Source organism: Vicia villosa, unplaced genomic scaffold (assembly GCF_029867415.1).
Source record: "Vicia villosa cultivar HV-30 ecotype Madison, WI unplaced genomic scaffold, Vvil1.0 ctg.000822F_1_1, whole genome shotgun sequence".
NCBI lineage: Eukaryota > Viridiplantae > Streptophyta > Magnoliopsida > Fabales > Fabaceae > Vicia > Vicia villosa.
The window spans coordinates 656,251-674,512 of NW_026705361.1; the positions used below are offsets into that span (position 1 = coordinate 656,251).

The following is an 18,262-nucleotide window of genomic DNA, read 5'->3' on the forward strand; positions in this document are numbered from 1 at the left end:
AAAATTCTAATACCAGACATTTTAAATTTCCGATATGTAGCAGCAGTTAAAATTAATATCGGAAATTTAGAATATCTGGTACCATAAAAAATACTAGATATTTCAAATTGGCGGTGTGACTTCAATTCATAAAATTACTAGAAATTTAAAATTTTCGGTATATGAAAAATACCAGAAATTTCAAATTTCCGGTAATACGAGTAATGAATTCTTAACATAAGAGACAGTGTCATAGAACAACTTGGAAAACAATTCTTCTTGTTGATGGATTTGAGTATCCAACTTCGTCCGAACATCATAACATGCATCTTGCCCCCATCTTAATGCAGATGAAATACAATGGTATCCACATTTTCCATCTAGTTCAACATCAATATTGTCAGCGACGTATGGTTAAAGTTTGGATCTTGAGAGTGCACTCTTCTTAAAGTCGGATTGTTTAACTATTTGAAGATATGAAATTCATGAGAATCAAAAGTAATATGCTCTCCTACGCGAGAATTTATCTTGCCACCCCCCGCAAGTAGGGCGTTTTTACCAAATTACACCTGTAAAATACCTGATTTTTTAAAATTTTTGATACCGTACAAGAAATTTCATACAAATATCAGAAATTTTGTTGGATTTACCAATTTACCGTGTCTGATGCTACATATCAGAAATTTAAAAATTCTAATACCAGACATTTTAAATTTCCGATATGTAGCAGCAGTTAAAATTAATATCGGAAATTTAGAATATCTGGTACCATAAAAAATACTAGATATTTCAAATTGGCGGTGTGACTTCAATTCATAAAATTACTGGAAATTTAAAATTTTCGGTATATGAAAAATACCAGAAATTTCAAATTTCCGGTAATACGAGTAATGAATTCTTAACATAAGAGACAGTGTCATAGAACAACTTGGAAAACAATTCTTCTTGTTGATGGATTTGAGTATCCAACTTCGTCCGAACATCATAACATGCATCTTGCCCCCATCTTAATGCAGATGAAATACAATGGTATCCACATTTTCCATCTGGTTCAACATCAATATTGTCAGCGACGTATGGATGAAAGAAAGCAGGAAATTGTGACAAGTACTCGCCTTTTGCAGAATTGGTAGAAGGTTGCTTACCAATTGGCGTGGTTGACGATTGACTCCCACTTGATTGTGTGCATGATCTCTTCGTAGTCTGACTCCCCTACGAAGCATCAGCATATTCCCACTGACTTGGATCACGATGCACATCACCTTTTCTACTCTTATTAACTCCTTTCTTTGGCTTGTATTTCACTGGCAGTGGACACATTGAAGTTGTGGATGGATAGGCTAGATCACGAACATTTTTCTTCAACACCCTTTGACCTATAATATCTAGAGTACTGAATTGTCTCTTCAACTCTTCGCACTCCTCTTCTAAATTCCACTTGCTCTCCTCTTTGCACTCCTCATGTTCTGAAATTTACAGTTTCGTCCAAAACACATGAATAATTTCCAAAGGTATAGGTATGCCTAAAATCTGGTAACCTGAGAGATGACACGCACACGGTAACCCGTGTGTTGTTCTTATGTAACAACCACACCTCTTCTTGCTCGCACCAACAAAATTGACTCTTTCTAGTTCCTTTCCAACGAGTTGTATACACTCTCTTGAAACAAAAGTGTGCAATTTAGAATAGAATGGGGTGTTATACCGATGCTCAATGTTGACGATACTTTTTGAAATGACACTCTTATGGAACCTAGCTGCAACTTCAACCTTGTGTTCACAACATCCCAGCTTGCACATAAATCACCACGACTTGTAGTCAACGTATTCTTCAGTCTCCAATGTGCAAACTCCACCCTAGAAATCATGATCACATTAAACAAACAACTCATAAATTAACATAAACATATTTCATGTTAGAAGAATGTACCTGTTTGTTGTTGTGTTCCATAAATGAGTGACTCTATTAGTCCATGCAGCAACAAATCTTTCTTTATATGGTGTTAACCATGTTTCTTTCACATACTTGATAAATGATGGAATATCACCATATACACTCTCGAAGTGGTTCAGATGTACATCAAATTCGTCTTCTATATTTGAATACATCATGTTGTTCCATTGATCCATGACATGTTCTTATCTTTCTGATATCACGTACTCTTTACATTTCATGTTAACGTTTTTGGAAATATGAAACGTACACAGCAAATGAGACGCATCTGGATACACAGAATCAATGACATTCATTAATGCAAGTTCTCGGCCCGTCACCATGACATTTGGTAGCAACTTCTCATAGTAGAACAACTATTTAATCTTCTATAGTGCTCATGTGAAGTTCTCCTCCCTTTCATGTTCCAAATATGAAAAAGTAACTAAAAATGTCAATTTTGTTGATGTAACACCAACAATCTCAAACAGTGGTAGCTTGTATCTACACGATTAAAAAACGCATTCAGCAACCAGCTCACTCAACATATTTTTAAGATGGGAGAAAATAAAATTAAAATTCTTACCTATTTGTTTTGTATATGCAGTCAAAAATCAACACCAGAGGAACCATATTCAACAACTTGACAGAGTCAGAGTGTGTCCAGAAGATATCAGCCACAATACCTGAATTCTTCTTATTTCCAGACCAACACATGTATTTCTCTTGGTGAATAAGGCTCAATAACATTTGCATTTCTGTCATTGCACTTCTCTTGCCCATTATGTATGTTGTTCTAGCTCGGTATATCTGGGTAATACTCGTGAAATTTTCTGGGTCTTTGTCTTTCAAAGCAGACACGAGGTACCTTGGTGTCATATTATACTTCGTCATGTCATTCACAAACTTTCTTTCATCATCTTTTAGACGGCCCAAGATGTCATGACCTACCAAATTCTTATCTAGTCTATGATTGTGCATCTCATATGTAACCATCACCTTTCAACCAATACCATTCGGAATAGATCTCACCCTAAAAGATCATCTAAGCTTCATAGTATAATTGCCATCAGAAGGGGCCGCGACTTTATTTTTCTTTTTTGTAATTTCCTCCTCTATCACAGCCCATAATCAATTTATCCTTCCTCCTTCGCAGTCCATTAGCAGAATCAGATTGGATTGTAACAACAGCAATACCATTTTCAATAGACCGTGCCTATTCTAGAACCCTATCTCATGATTCAAAAATCTGACAATCACAAAAACGTATAATTAGATAACTTCATTAATTTATAAAAACAAAAAAAATTGCGTACGAAGTCAAGTAAACATATTATATCAGTGATGAAGTACTGCGTAAAATCAGTACATGAATCTGTAGAAGAAGCTAAGGTTGCCGGTTCAGGACTGCAAAGATATAAAACTTCATCTCCCATACTAGAAATTTCAAGTTTTAAAGAAATTTCCGGTAGACACCAAAAATTTGGAATTTTCGATACACACCGAAAATTTGAAATTTCCAGTATTCATTTTCTGCCGAAAGTTCGTGAAATTTCTGAAATGGCAGATGAATTTTGTAAAATTATCGGAATTTTTAATATCTCTTGTAAATCATACTGAAAATTTTGAAATTTTCGGTAAATGTATACCGGAATTTTGTAAACAAATATTTTCTGATATCGGCCAAAAAGAGGTACCAAAAATTTGCCCTACGTTATTAGAAATTTACTTTTTGATGATTTTGGCCACAATAATTTTTTTTCATAAAAGATAAAAATATTAAGTAAATAGTATCATGGACATTCAGAAAATTATGTAAAATGGGGGGTGACAAGATAAATTCTCCTCCTATGCCTATGCCGAACCTCAAAATCTAGAAGACCAATTTCTATTATTACTAAAAATAAGAAAAATAACATAAAAAGAACCCAAGACAAAAAAAAAAGTCAAAAATCAAATCGGCTAAAATTAAATTTATTTTTAATATATAATTATGTTTTTGGCGCATTATATTTAATTATTAAAATTATCTTTTATTTTTTATTTTATATCTTTTTTAACTTTTTTTTTTTTGACAAAATATCTTTTTTAACTTAAAACATAGTCTCATAATTGATTAGGCCGTCTTTATAATGTAATAATGTGACATTAAACAGATTCATTTATTACCTACTCCTCCTAACTACCCCTTGCATTCCAGTACACATATCATACGATTAGGCCGTCTTTATAATTATTTTTATTTTTGGCGCATTATATTTAATTATTAAAATTATCTATTATTTTTTATTTTATATCTTTTTTAACTTAAAACGTAGTCTCATGATTGATTAGGCCGTCCTTATACTCTAATAATGTGACATTAAACAGTTTCATTTATTACCTACTCCTCCTAACTACCCCTTGCATTCCAGTACACATATCATACGATCAATATTAACACACAATATAACAATGACATTAGCACACTAAATAAATACCACTAGCAGCCATATTTCCAACCAACTTCTTCTCATCCACAATCCTTGACAACCAACGTATAAATGATATAGAGCTGAAAAATTGTCTTAAATATTTAAAAGACCCTGCAAGTTGAAAGGAAGAAAGTAACACCAAGAGTATCTGCGATTAGGATTGTTCAAAAAATCAGAAAATCTAACAATAACTGAATCAAACCACTGAACCAAATCAATGAAACGTACCATTGAAACGAACCGATAAACCGAATTGATGAACCGAACCAAAGAACAGAACTGGTGAATTGAACCATTGAACCGAACCAATCAATCGAACCATTGAACCGAACTATTGAACAAAACCGATGAATTGAACCATTGAACCGAGCCACTGAACCGAACCGATGAGCCGAACCGCTGAATCGAACAAATAAATCGAACCACTGTACCAATCACTTGTTCAAGCATATTCAAAAATAATTTCAAAAAAGGTTTTTAATTGGAGTTATAACTACGGCTGCTCCTGATGGGCAAAGTAATCTGATACTTCCATTGACAAGCTTGTGTTGTCAAAGGATTGAAATATGAGAGATCATTAAGAAACGAGAAAGTGATATTATTGGTGGGATTATCTATTGAGCAGCATCAAGAGTACTACTCAGTTCAATTGTTAGCGATCTTAACTCAGCAGGTTGATGACAGGAAATGGACAATCGCCGCTGCTGGAGCAAAATGGGCAAAATAGATAAAACATCTTCTGTTGATGCTGCGGAAACTGATGTTGCTGCATTAGCCAATCTTCTTTTTTATCCTTTTATTGCCGCTGAAGCTCTTGCTGAAGACATTGTTTCAGCTTTAACAAGAGTTTGGGCAGAAGGAGCCTCGGTAGGTGACATTCTCAAGAGGAATGTCCAATGTCTTTTCGCTGTGCTTGCACTTGTTGATTCATTAAGAGCTGTAAATATGGAAGGGAACTGATGCTGCAGATACTTAAGGAGCAATTGCACTGCTAGTCAGGACTAAACAAGGTGTCAATTTCATTTACCCTCTATGGTTAGCTTAACTCGGGCTAAAATATTCTTTAAGGTGATACAAAAAGAATATTGCATGCCTTGAAGCATGCAAACAACATCACCAGATTGGAGTGTACATAGATAATCTTGTTCTTTCTAATGTGGGCAAGAAATTTGGTAACTTCTTGTATCTTCTATTTATTTTTCCTTTTATTATTGTCTTTCATATTTCACATATAGTTCTATTTGACTATATAATTTTTTGAACTTTATTGACATTACATTAAATCTGACAGAGAATGAATCATACGATGAAGAGAAATCAAGTTATGTACCATTGAAATTGATGAACCGCGTGTTGAATAATAGTAACACAATCTACTATTGTTATTTAATAGAGTTAAAACAAAATTTTATCTACGATTTTAATGTGCAAGACATTTTTTTTTCCAACTAGAGTCGAACTTGATCCGGAAATTGGATGCATGCAATTTGATATGGGTTTCGACAAAGGTAGCTTGCCCGCTACCTCAATTTACAGAGGAAGTCTTAATCTCTTCGCTAGAACAGGTATATGTCTACTATTCTTTTAAATGTATTTGACATATTTGCAAGTGTTGAGAAATATCAATACAATTATTGTTTGTTTTCACTATTTAGATTTTTCGGTGTAAAAGATTTCAGGTTAATGTGCTTGGAATTCTTATGAATCATAAAACGGATAAGGAAATCATTTTAACGAAATGGTGTTTGGAAGATGATCTTGAGATTGATTATCTTTTTGTTGTCATCTATTGCTATAAAGGAAACACAAATGGTTGATTGGTTAACTATTAATTTCGTTTATCCGTCTATACTCGAGTGTATGCATCATAAAACCAATATACGTATTGAAAAGTGTTTAGTTTGCAGTTGTATATTGCGAAATGCTTTGATTTGTACTCCGCATAATTGTCATACTTACATCACCAATATAATGGAATTGAACGGAAACTCACCTCTGGAAGTAAGGGATGATGAAGTTACCACATGCAAGGAGTACATTAGCCAGAACAAAAGTAAGTGAATATTTTGTAGATGTTTAAGTTAATATATCTATTCGAATGTCTTATCTATCTACTTGGTCAAATATGAGTATATTAAACTATTGCACTATAATACATTAGAATGCATTAGTTTGATGAACTCATATTTGGCTAAGTAAATAGATAAGACACCCAAGTAGATAAATTAACTTGAGAATAAAATCTACGAAAAATCTTTTACTTTTGTTTTGTCTAAAGAACTTCTTGTACGTAGTAACTTCTATCATCTTTTACTTCAAGTGGTGAGTTTCCATTCAATTCCATTATACCTATGGTGATGTAATTACGACCATTATGCGGAGTAAAAATCAAAGGATTTCGCAATATGCAACGGCAAACAAAATCCTCTTCGATACGTATATTGGCTTTATGATACATACACTCGAGTATAGATGGATAAACAAAATTAATAGTTAACCAATCAACAACTGGCGTTTCCTCTACAACAATAGATGATTACAGAACATAATCAATCTCAAGATCATCTTCCAAACAATATTTCGTTAAAATAGTTTCCTTATCTGCTTTATGATTCATAACAATTCCAAAGATATTACTTGGAATCTTTTACACAGAAGAACCATAATAATGAAAACAAACAATAATTGTATTGACTTTTCCCAACACTTGCAAATATGTCAAATACAATTAAAAGAATACTAGAGAGATGCCTGATTTGGTGAGAGATTAAGACTTCCTTTGTATTTCAAGGTAATGGACAAGCTACATTTGTTAAAACCCATGTCAAATTGGGTGCCTCCAATTTTTGGATCAAGTTTGACTCTAGTTGCAAGAAAAATGTCTTGCACAGTGAAATTGTAGATAAAATTTTGTTTTAACTCTATTAAATAACAATAGTAGATTGTATTACTATTATTCGACACGCGGTTCACCAATTCAAATGGTACATAATTTAGTTTCTCTTCATCACAAGGTTCATTCCATGTCAAATTTTGTTTGATGTCAATAAAGTTCAAAGAATTATTGGTTAAATAGAATTATATGTTTAGGTATGTAGAAAATGAAAGGCAATAATAAAAGGAAAATGAATAGAATAAAGAGCAATTGAGAGAGAGAGAGGAATTATTGGAATGGAATTGAAAGTTACAAACACGTGTTACATCATTTATATAAGATCATACTACTAACTAACAAAATTCAGTTAGTAACCATTTGCATAACCAGCACTAACCACTTACATAACTGACAACAACCATTTGCATAACTGATAGTAACCAGATGTGAAGTTAGTTATAGTTGTCTAGCTACATTATAACTAACTTCTAAAATTGAATGACATATCTAATACCATTCTTAATTTAGATTTCTTAAGTTCTTCATTCCCATTAATCCTTTGAGGTCTTCAAATCTTGCTTACTTCAAAGGATTTTGATAGAATGTCAATTAATTGCATTTCAGTCTTGCAATACTCAAAATCTTCAATCTTTCTTTACCAACTTGATCCCTTAAGAAATAATACCCCCATCTCTATGTGTCTACTCCTACCACGACTCATAGCGTGTTTTGCTAAATCAATTGCTGACTTATTGTCTACTGGCAACTTGATCTGCCCACAGTCACTTACATTCAGTTCTTCAAGTATCACCTCTAACCAAAATGCTTGACATGCAACATAGGAGACTGGAACATACTCTGCCTCACATGTAGAGAGAGCCACAATTTCTTGCTTCTTTGAACTCCATAAGATTGGTGCTAATGCAAGCATGAACAAGTAACCAAATGTGCTATTTCTATCATCTTGATCACCACTCGAATATGAATCAAAATAACCATACACATTGGCTAACATTCTTGTGTTTTGTTGATTTAGCATGAATACTCTATGGTCTGTTGTACCTCTAATGTACCTTAGGATCCTTTTTATGCAAGTAGATGAATTAGCCTTGGTTTCTTCATGAATTTACTAACCAGTCTCATACTATGACAAATATCATTCCTTGTATTGCAAAGATACCTCAATGAACCAATGATCTGCATATACAGAGTGTTACCCGCCAGTTCATCATCCGACTCTTTCTTCAATTTAATGTTGGTTTCCATAGGTGTACTTGCAAGTTTGCAATTACTCCTCTTGAACTTCTTCACAATTGTGTTCTATATATTTCTTCTGATGCAAGAAAGCTCCATGCTTGGTGTTCATAATTTCCATTCCTAGGAAGTATGTCAACTTTTAAACGTCTGACATTTCAAACTCATCCTACGTGTTTGCTTTTAACTTTTGTCAATTCCTCTTCATTAGAACCTATGCCCAATAGATCATCCACATAAAGACATAGGTGTCAGTAAAATTGGCTTCATGCATTTCTCATTGTATTGGATACTATATATGATAGTGTCGGTAATTACAATTCATAATTACTAATTACAACTCGTAACGACTAATCACAACTCGTAACGTCTAATTTTCTATTCCATGAAAGTAAATTATTCACAATAAATACAAGGATTATTTCCTGATTAACATCCCCCTTCAAATTGATGCGGCTGGTCATGGAGCATCAATTTGCTAACAAGAAAATGATGACGTGGATATGGAACAGCCTTGGTAAGAATATCTGCAACCTGCAACTGAGTACTGACGTGAGAAAGTGATATCATTCGATCATCGTAGGCGTCACATATGGAATGACAATCAACTTCTATATGTTTGGTGCATTCATGAAAAATAAGATTTGCAACAATATGAATGTCACTTGTATTGTCAGCAGAAAGTGAAATTGGCTCTGTTTGGGGAAATCCAAGTTCAGCCAAAAGACCACGAAGCCAAAGTATTTCTAAGCAAGCAGCAGACATGGCACGATACTCTGATTTAGTAGAAGATTTAGAAACTCTTGCTTGCTTCCTACTTTTCCAAGAGATCAATGAAGAACCAAGAAACATGCACCAACCAGTGACAGATAGACGAGTATCAAGACACCCTGTCCAATCAACATCGCAATAAGCACTTAACTTAAGAGAAATTCCAACAGAAAAGAATAATCCGCGGTGAGAGATTCCCTTTAAGTAGCGAATTATACGACGAACCGCAGGCAAGTGAAGATGGCGAGGAGAATGCATGAATTGACTTACTTGTTGAACAGCAAAAGATATGTCAGGGCGAGTAATAGTCAAGTAGCTAAGGCTACCCACAAGTTGTCGATACAATAAGGGATCAGGCAAGAGATCACCATCATCACGATGATATTTAACATTAACCTCAAGAGGAGTATCTACCGGATTAGCCGATGGAGACTGACCATAGAAAAATCCGTAGCATACTTGTGTTGATGGAGAAAGATGCCCTTGGATGTAGAATGAACCTCAAGACCGAGAAAGTAATGTAGATTACCCAGATCTTTCATGTGAAATGAGGCATGTAACTGTTGCTTAAGTCACTGAATGGAAGCATGATCAGAACCAATAATAACCATATCATCAACATACAAAAGAAGTCGAACAATACCAGCAGATGTACCATGAATACTGACTCTGAGTAAAGGAGAATCCAAGTAGACTGGAGCGGAATTTCTCGTACCATGCTTTAGGTGTTTGTTTCAAACAATATAAGGAGCGTTTAAGCTTGCACACTCCTTTAGATGAAGAGAATAATCCTTGAGGTAGAGTCATATAAATATCTTCTGTCAAGTCACCATGAAGAAAAGCATTTTTCACATCCATTTGATGAAGAGACCACCCACTAGAATCAGCTATAGAGATGATCGTGCGAACAGTTGTCATTTTGGCAACTGGTGCAAATGTCTCATCATAATCAATTCCATATTCCTGCTTATTTCCTAAAGCAACCAAACGAGCCTTGTAACGGTTGAGGGTCCCATCAGAATTCAATTTCACATAATACACCCATTTGCAACCTATAAGTTTGACATCGGGAAGACAAGAGACAATATCCCATGTGAAATTCTCTTGAAGAGCTTGAAGCTCTTCATTCATTGTTTTTATCCATCAAACATCTTTAATAGCCTGTGAGTAACAAGTAGGAATATATATGCTAGAGAGAGTGGCAGTCAGAGAGGTATATAAGGAATCATACCTGTCTGGTGAATATCTATCTGGTGCGCGAGATATTCGACATATCGTCGTGGTTCAACCGGTACAAGATCAAGTGGCGGTTTAGCGTCGAGAAGGGGCGTGGGAACCTATTGTCTATGTTTTCTGACATATACATGCCCTGGTTTGTAAAATTCTATAGAGTGAGGCATAATAGAAAACTTAGGAAGAGTAACAATATCATCAATGGCAGGAGAAACACAAGGAAACATAAATTGATAATAAAAAAAGTCACATTCTTAGAAATGCGAAAACGATGGTTAGTGACATCATAACACACAAATCTCTTATGAGAGTGACATATCCCAAAAATGCACATTGAACGGACTGTACTCCAAGCTTATGCCTTTCAATGGAGCTAAGTGAACAAAACACAAACACCCAAAAGTATGTATATCATTATAATTAGGCTGAATTTTAAAAAGACGAAGAAAAAAAAGAGAATCGAGATCAATAACCGTAGAAGGAAGACAGTTGATCAAGATGACATCTATGGAAAGAGCCTCCACCCAAAATCGGGGTGGTACAGAAGCTTGAAGAAGTAAAGTGCGTGTCACATCAAGCAAATGATGATTCTTGCATTTTGCCATCCCATTTTGTTGAGGGGTATTGAGACAAGATCGTTGAGACAAAATGCCTTTTTGTTGAAGAAAATGAAAGAGAGGCATTAGAAACAACATTCTTATTTTACAACAAACCATTTTTAAATAAATGAGACAAAACAGCAGAGTTGTGATGACCCAATTTTCTGTCAATCCTCATAAGAATTCAAAATATTATTACAAACAAGAGATAAATGACTCGAAATAAACTGGAGTGGAAACAGTCTTCCCACTTTAGGCCCCTTCACAACCACCTTCCCCGACACTTGTTTCTGCACAAGACAACCATCACGAGAAAAATTTACGTTAAAATTGTTATCAACAAATTGACCAACAAATGACAAATTGGAAGCAAGTCCAGGTGATACAAGCACCTCCCGAAAATCAGAGTTGAGGTCACCAACATTAGTGATAGAAAGAGCATTACCATCGGCAATTTGAATTTTCTGATTACCATGGTAAGAATGTAAATAGTGCAAGTATTCAGAAGAGCCTATCATGTGATTGGATGCACCAGAATCAAGAAACCATGGGCAAGAAACATTCGAAGACTTACCGTGAATTCCCAAGGTGGAAAGAGCGGAAAGTACCATCTGTTGGATTATTTCAGGTTAGAGATAACAGCATATGCAACCATAGCAGGCTCAGAAATAACAGCATTATGAGACATGGATCCTTGAGTAGCAAGGCATTGTTCCTCTCTGAGAAGTTCGCCAACACGTGTATCTAAAGAAGGAACAGGATTCCTATTCAGCAAAGCACCTATGACAATCTCAAATTCTAGACGAAACTTCATGAGAAATTAATCTCGCCTACTAATATTGTATACCTCTTGGACATCTGCGAGAAAACTCTTGGGAACATCAACATGTATAATTGAAGAGTGTTCTGCCCACAAATTCAAAGAACCAAAATAATATTCTTGAACAGATAGATTACCTTGTTTGTAATTGGAAATCTCTAGCTCCAACTGAAAACAATTGGCATCATTGTCTAGGTTATAGATACGCTTCAAGTAGTTCCACATTTCTTGAGCAGTGGAAAAAGATCGCAAATTATTAATCATGTGAGGATCAATAGTACCGAGAATCCAAGTGATAATCTGAGCATCTTCTATTTCCCATGCGTCTAAGTCAGTTGTCTCTAACAGTGCCAAAGAGACATCGTTCAAGTGACTCCATAATCTTTTCCCTTTGACATACATTCGAAACTGAAATTCCCAAACAGAATAATTCAGTCCCATAGACAATTAGCCAGGGCACATTCCAAGGCATTCCGACTTTTCAATCTTTTTAACAACCACTCTAAGGCGAGACCTCGAAGCAACGTCCATCGCAACCGTTAAGCTAATATAGGTATGCAAAAGGCTAACGATCTACTTAACAGTGTCTATAACCTGGAGTTCACACTTTTTAGCTTAAAAAGTACTTTGAATCGAACAAAATTTGCAGTATGCTCCTCCTAAGAGCATCTCCAATGGTGCTACTCATTTTTGAGTTCTTTGTAGGACCTACTAGGCTACATCATTTTGAACTAATTCATTCAATTTTTACTCCAATAGTGCAATTCTAAAAAAAACTCATTTTGGACCCCACAAATTTAACTCATATAACTACCCACTATTAAAAAGGAATATTTTATTGTTACTTTTCATCAAAGCACCGTTGCATCCTAATGCAACCATAGCGCCAGCGGGAGAAAGAACTACTCTCTCCAATAGTGAAAATTGGTTTTTGGGTTGTGCCATGCTGGAGCAATGTATTAAAGAACTACCGTTGGAAAGACTCTAGGGACCATTCTATACGCAAGGAAACCTAGTATGGAAATCGGGGAGCTGTGCCATAACCAATCTTTGTTGACATCGTTTCTCAGTGTAGAGCGACCCCTAGATACTCGAATTGTACCCGACGTCAAGAACTTCATACCCCCCCCCCCCCCCCCCCCCCCCCCCCCCAAACATGAGTCTGTCGGAAGAGGAGGCAGTCACACTCCATGGGAGCTCCCTGGCGGAAGAGGAACCCGCTATCGAGGCGCGTCTCAATAGTAGGATCCCTAAATCTCTCGAGAAACCCCCAAAGTTGGACCAACTATGATGGCATAGGAGATCCAGATGTGCATATCAAGCAAGATGGCCTAGAAGAAACTGTGTCTTTTTTACCGCTCAATTCACTGCTCGAAAGCCGCAAAAGAACAAGAAGATCCTACGAGAGTACATTGATCAGTTTACTACAGTAGCGGTAGAAGTAAGGGGAACGAACAATAGATTAAAGTGTTTAATATTTAAAAAGGGATTAAGGGCTAGAAGAAGCATGTAGCTTAAACGATCTCTTAACCCAGGTCAAGCCTACATCACTTCTGAAGAACTCTTGGTCAGAGAGGTAGAGAAAGGTCAGGGAACAAGAAACTCAGTAAATGGCCGGGTACCAGAGTCAAGAAGAATGCAGAGTCCATTGAGTGTAGTTATGCAGATTTGCAGGCGCAAATCAAGAGGTTAGAAGTTGTGAATCATGCTCGATTCAAGAGGATAGAGACAACTCCAACTTCTAACCACGGTGGTATGAACTCAGGCAAGGAACACAACCAGAATCTATTTTAGGAATGAATAGTTAAACTGGTGTAATACATCAACTATAATTATCTAACAGTATCAATATAAGAACACAAAAGAGAAATAAAATCACAGCATGCAAGGAATAATTGTCTACTTGAAATGAATCACACATATTCTATGTTGCAATAGCATAGATATATAAGAAGTGCTCTAAACAAAGGAAATAGAACTTACATAGTAATTGTCACTGTTGTACACTTCCTGTTTTTTGGCCAGTATGCTCAGTAGTCTTTTGGGAATGAAGTAACTTCTCTTGATTTTCGTAGAAATCAAAATCATCCAATAAAGAAGTCTTAGCTGGATAACTTTTAAATATTTTCAGCATTTCCAGATCCTGTTTCAGTCCAATCTGCAAACCAGACAATTACAGGTTTAATGATAAATTGTGTCCAACAGAAACTGAATCAAATCAAAATGTATAATAGATGAAGTATAATAAAAGTTACAATTCCTTCAAAACGAAAAAACCAGAACCAGGATTAGTATCGGTGTATGAAGTAACAACTAATCAATTATCTTAAATATATTTATTCTAATAGAAATTTTATTAGTCTTGTTGATGAAACAATTATTTCCACAAACAGATAATTGATGCTGCTGATCACTTTGACAATTTGTGAACAACTAGGCCCAGTTCAAATTTTTCAGTACAACTTGGGCACAATATTTTTTTTGGTTATGCAACAACTGTTTCCCTCGGATTCTGTGAAAGAAGAATTATGTTAACATCATTAGAAGTAAGAATTACCTCTTGTGTGTCCCTATGGAAAGTTACACACTTGTTCTCATTATTTTGAAGGATGATGTGCCACTTAATTTGGGAAGAACCCGTTGTATTTATCAAGTTTCCAAAACTTGATACCTTTTTTGAAGTCTACTGGCCCAAGCATCTATGCTACTCCAACAAATTGCCCACTTGCATTAACCTGATTCGACAAGAAAATACATTCAAAACCACTGAATAATTAGGAAATAAAGATTTGAAGACATGAGTCTCTAGTTCTTAATTGTAAATCAGCTGATACATTACCATTTGGTATGTAGTTGGTAGAGGCATTTGGTCTGTAGTTAGTAGAGGCACTTGGTCTGTAGTTAGTAGAGGCATTTGGTCTGTAATTAGTATGCGGGAAAGCATGGCTTCTTGGGTTGGCAAATGATGAAAAATTCCCTGTTTGGTGGTAGGTCCTTGGAGGTGCAGCGGCTGAAAAATTATAATGGAAATGAGGAGCCTGCAAAATAAAACATTCACTCGATCAAAACAACATAATTCTACAAAAGTTACAATGAAAATTTAAAATACATAACACGAAGTTCGTGCAAAATTATAAAGGACATAGTCACTAAAGTAAGAATAACCAGGATAACTTTGATGACACAACACCAAAATCAAAGGTTAGAAACATTCCAAGTAAACTAATAATACTATGTCCATGAACTTAAAACATGGAGACAAATATTATATTCTGATTATTAAATGTACAAAAGCCAAAAGGCTAAAACATAGTATAAACTTAACCCATAAAGTATATTAATGGCTATCCTAAAACTAAGCAAAGAGGAAAGAAAATTTGTATGCATTACAGAAAATAAAATCTATAAAACAAAATATTTTCCTAAAATACAATAATCTCCCTCAAATTGATGAATGAACATCAATGTGCAATCAATTGAAGTTATTTGTTATTATTTGTTATGATGACCTTTTAAAGGTAGCTTGTATATTAATTTGATGTAGCAATAAGTACCTCATTCATTATAGTTTCGTCATGATATCCTTTTCCCACGGAGCGAGATCTAAGAAAAGCAACATTGCAAATTCATAAATTATCCTGACACACATTAGCAAAGAAAACCAATATGCATCTAGTAAAAAACAAGAGAATATGTAAAAAAAAATTATATACATGCATGTGAGGCGAAGAAAACTAATATGCATCTATTGAAAAAACAATCCCCACAGAAATATTCAATCACTTAAGATCTAACAATTATACAAAAGCCCATTTTTCTGATCTTTTCATAATCAGATTCAACGTTTATCCTTAAAAACAACTAAAATTATCTCAAATAAAACGACTAATTGAAAGATAGCACACATTCTATGTCGACAGCTTTCAGAGAGTATAGTCTTTAAGTGAACATGAATGTTAATTAATTGATCTACAAATACAGGATAAGGGTTGATGTTATAGCTTAAGTATGAGTATAACCAAACAAATTATAAAGGTGGAAAATAATTATGCATAGATAACATACCTCATTGTAAGAATTCAAACAATAAAAATATTAAGCCCATTGACATGAAAGCCACTCGAGCTGGAAGATGCACCATCACCCTATACAAAGAACCTAAAAATAGAAAATGAATATTAGACTTTTCTTGATCTAAACAATCCAAACTGCAAATAACTAGATAATTAGTAGAATAATTTAATGCTATATCATATGAAGTTTCAAAGGTACAACTTACCGAACTCAATAAAAGAGAGGAAATGATAAACATAAATAGACTATCAAATTGAAGAATGTGAACAAGCAAATTTAACACACTCACGTGAACCCAGAATCTAAACCCTGAGCAGAAAATTTTCATAGACATACCTCAGATATAAGCATATCAGTAGGTCCACAATAACAATTTGGCAATGAGACCATAAAGTAAAGCTAGAAGAGAGTTTCTTCTGTATTTTTCTGGAAGTTCTGAGAGCTTCTGTTTCAATAAATTTTCATGAAAAGACGCTAACAACGACACATGGAACCAACACAATCTAGTTTAGTAAAACCCGTCAAAAGAAAGGATATAAAAAAGAGAAATTAGAAGTATACATTATCAAGGATGCAGCTAATGAGAGATATGACATATCCTGGAATATAGAAATTATAACATTCATTAGTAACTATATTGGCAACAATCAGGCCTAACTAACTTGGTCTTATAAAGAATGTAGGTACCATGTATCCAAAAACAATTATCATTATGAGAATTCGTTGAATTAGCAAACATTATATGAATACAGAGTAAGCATATACCATGAACAATGTTATGCTCCAGAGAATTTCCAAGCTCATCACTGTTACAAAGAACCTGTTCATTAACACGTATAAAGAAAAAATGTTATAAATTCACAAGCCAAAGCCTTTTTTTCCTTCTTCATATTTTAAACTATGAATTTTCTATGCAATTCTTAAACTTGTCAGAATATGATTCTAGTGTGCAGAAAAAATTCAAAACTTGAAATCCATCCCTTTGCCATCATATCAACATACAACGATTCCCCTTTGTCAAACTTACCGCAATCGAAATATGTCGGAAACTCCGACTTTAATTATAAGAAGACAAACACAGAGAATTTGGCATCATAAACTTTACAGCCGCCAATGATGAAGCCTAAAATATATTTGTATTAATATCATTACTATCATATAATAATTATAACTACAGCTACAATTATTCAATCTAACATTAAATAATGGAAAAAAATGAAATATCAACTATCTCACACATTAAAGCAAGTTTAATAAATAAATCCAGTAACCTAAATTCAATTTATGTAAAACCTAAATAGAAAAATGGAAAAAATTGCATGATACCTCAACGATAAAATTACAATAAATGTGTTCAATTAAACAATTTTGTTCATTTGAAAATAAATTCGAAAAACCTATACCGTTTCCATGTTTGAAACTCTGTTAAGAAGCAAATCGACGCCGAAGTAAGCACGAAGAAGATGGGAACTAAGCTCTAAAATTTGAAGTTGAAGCTTGAGATATGAGATCCTCAGAAGTTCGAAGAGTGAGGATGGAAGAAGATATATCCATCAGAAACGACAGAGTGGATGAGAGATCGGCTGAAGAATACAGAAGAAAATATCAGCCGGAGATATCAGAGGAAGAGGTTAATCGGAGACGGAGAACTAAATGAACTGGTGACAGTGAGATCTGTATACAGAGTGAACACCATAGTGAACAGTAAAGAGAAGTATATATATAATTAGTTTTTGACTTAGTTTTTTTTTTTAAACTATTTTCTTTTCAACTTTTGTTATTTTCCGGAAAGAAAAAAAAAAAGCAAATTTTTTATTTTCAAAAACAATATATCAAAGAAAAAAATTATTTTTGAAAAAAAAATTATTTATTTCTGAGAAAAATCGTTTTTCCAAAATTAAAAGTTTTTTTGTCATTTTGGAAAAAATATACTTTTTTTTAAATAATTATTTTATTTTCAGATTTTTTTAATATTTAGGAAAACAAAATCGGGAATATTTTGTTTTTAGAAAAAAAATATATGTTTCAAATTTAGGAAAAATACTTTCTTTTTCAAAAGAAAAATAAATTAACAAAGGGAAAAATTTGTACAAAAGTTTTTATAGGAAAAAAATTGAAAATATTTTTATAAAAAAATAATTTAAGTTTTTTTGTGATTTTTAAAAAACTGACTCATTTAGTTTTTATTTTAAAATCGGTTGTTGACTAATTGTCTCCATAATCAATTTTATAATTAGATTTTAATTTAAA

At 34.1% G+C, this 18,262-nt stretch overlaps 1 protein-coding gene and 1 pseudogene across 1 annotated transcript; both read right to left on the reverse strand.

Moving 5' to 3' along the window:
- Positions 1-594: 594 nt before the first annotated feature.
- Positions 595-17,709, reverse strand: LOC131631415 (YTH domain-containing protein ECT3-like; annotated as a pseudogene).
- LOC131631414 (uncharacterized) lies at positions 2,311-2,806 on the reverse strand. The gene is made up of 2 exons (XM_058902209.1): positions 2,499-2,806; positions 2,311-2,416 (listed from the first exon to the last, which is right to left on the reverse strand). The coding sequence occupies exons 1-2, from the start codon at positions 2,804-2,806 to the stop codon at positions 2,311-2,313; spliced, it is 414 nt and encodes a 137-aa protein (XP_058758192.1).
- Positions 17,710-18,262: the final 553 nt, after the last annotated feature.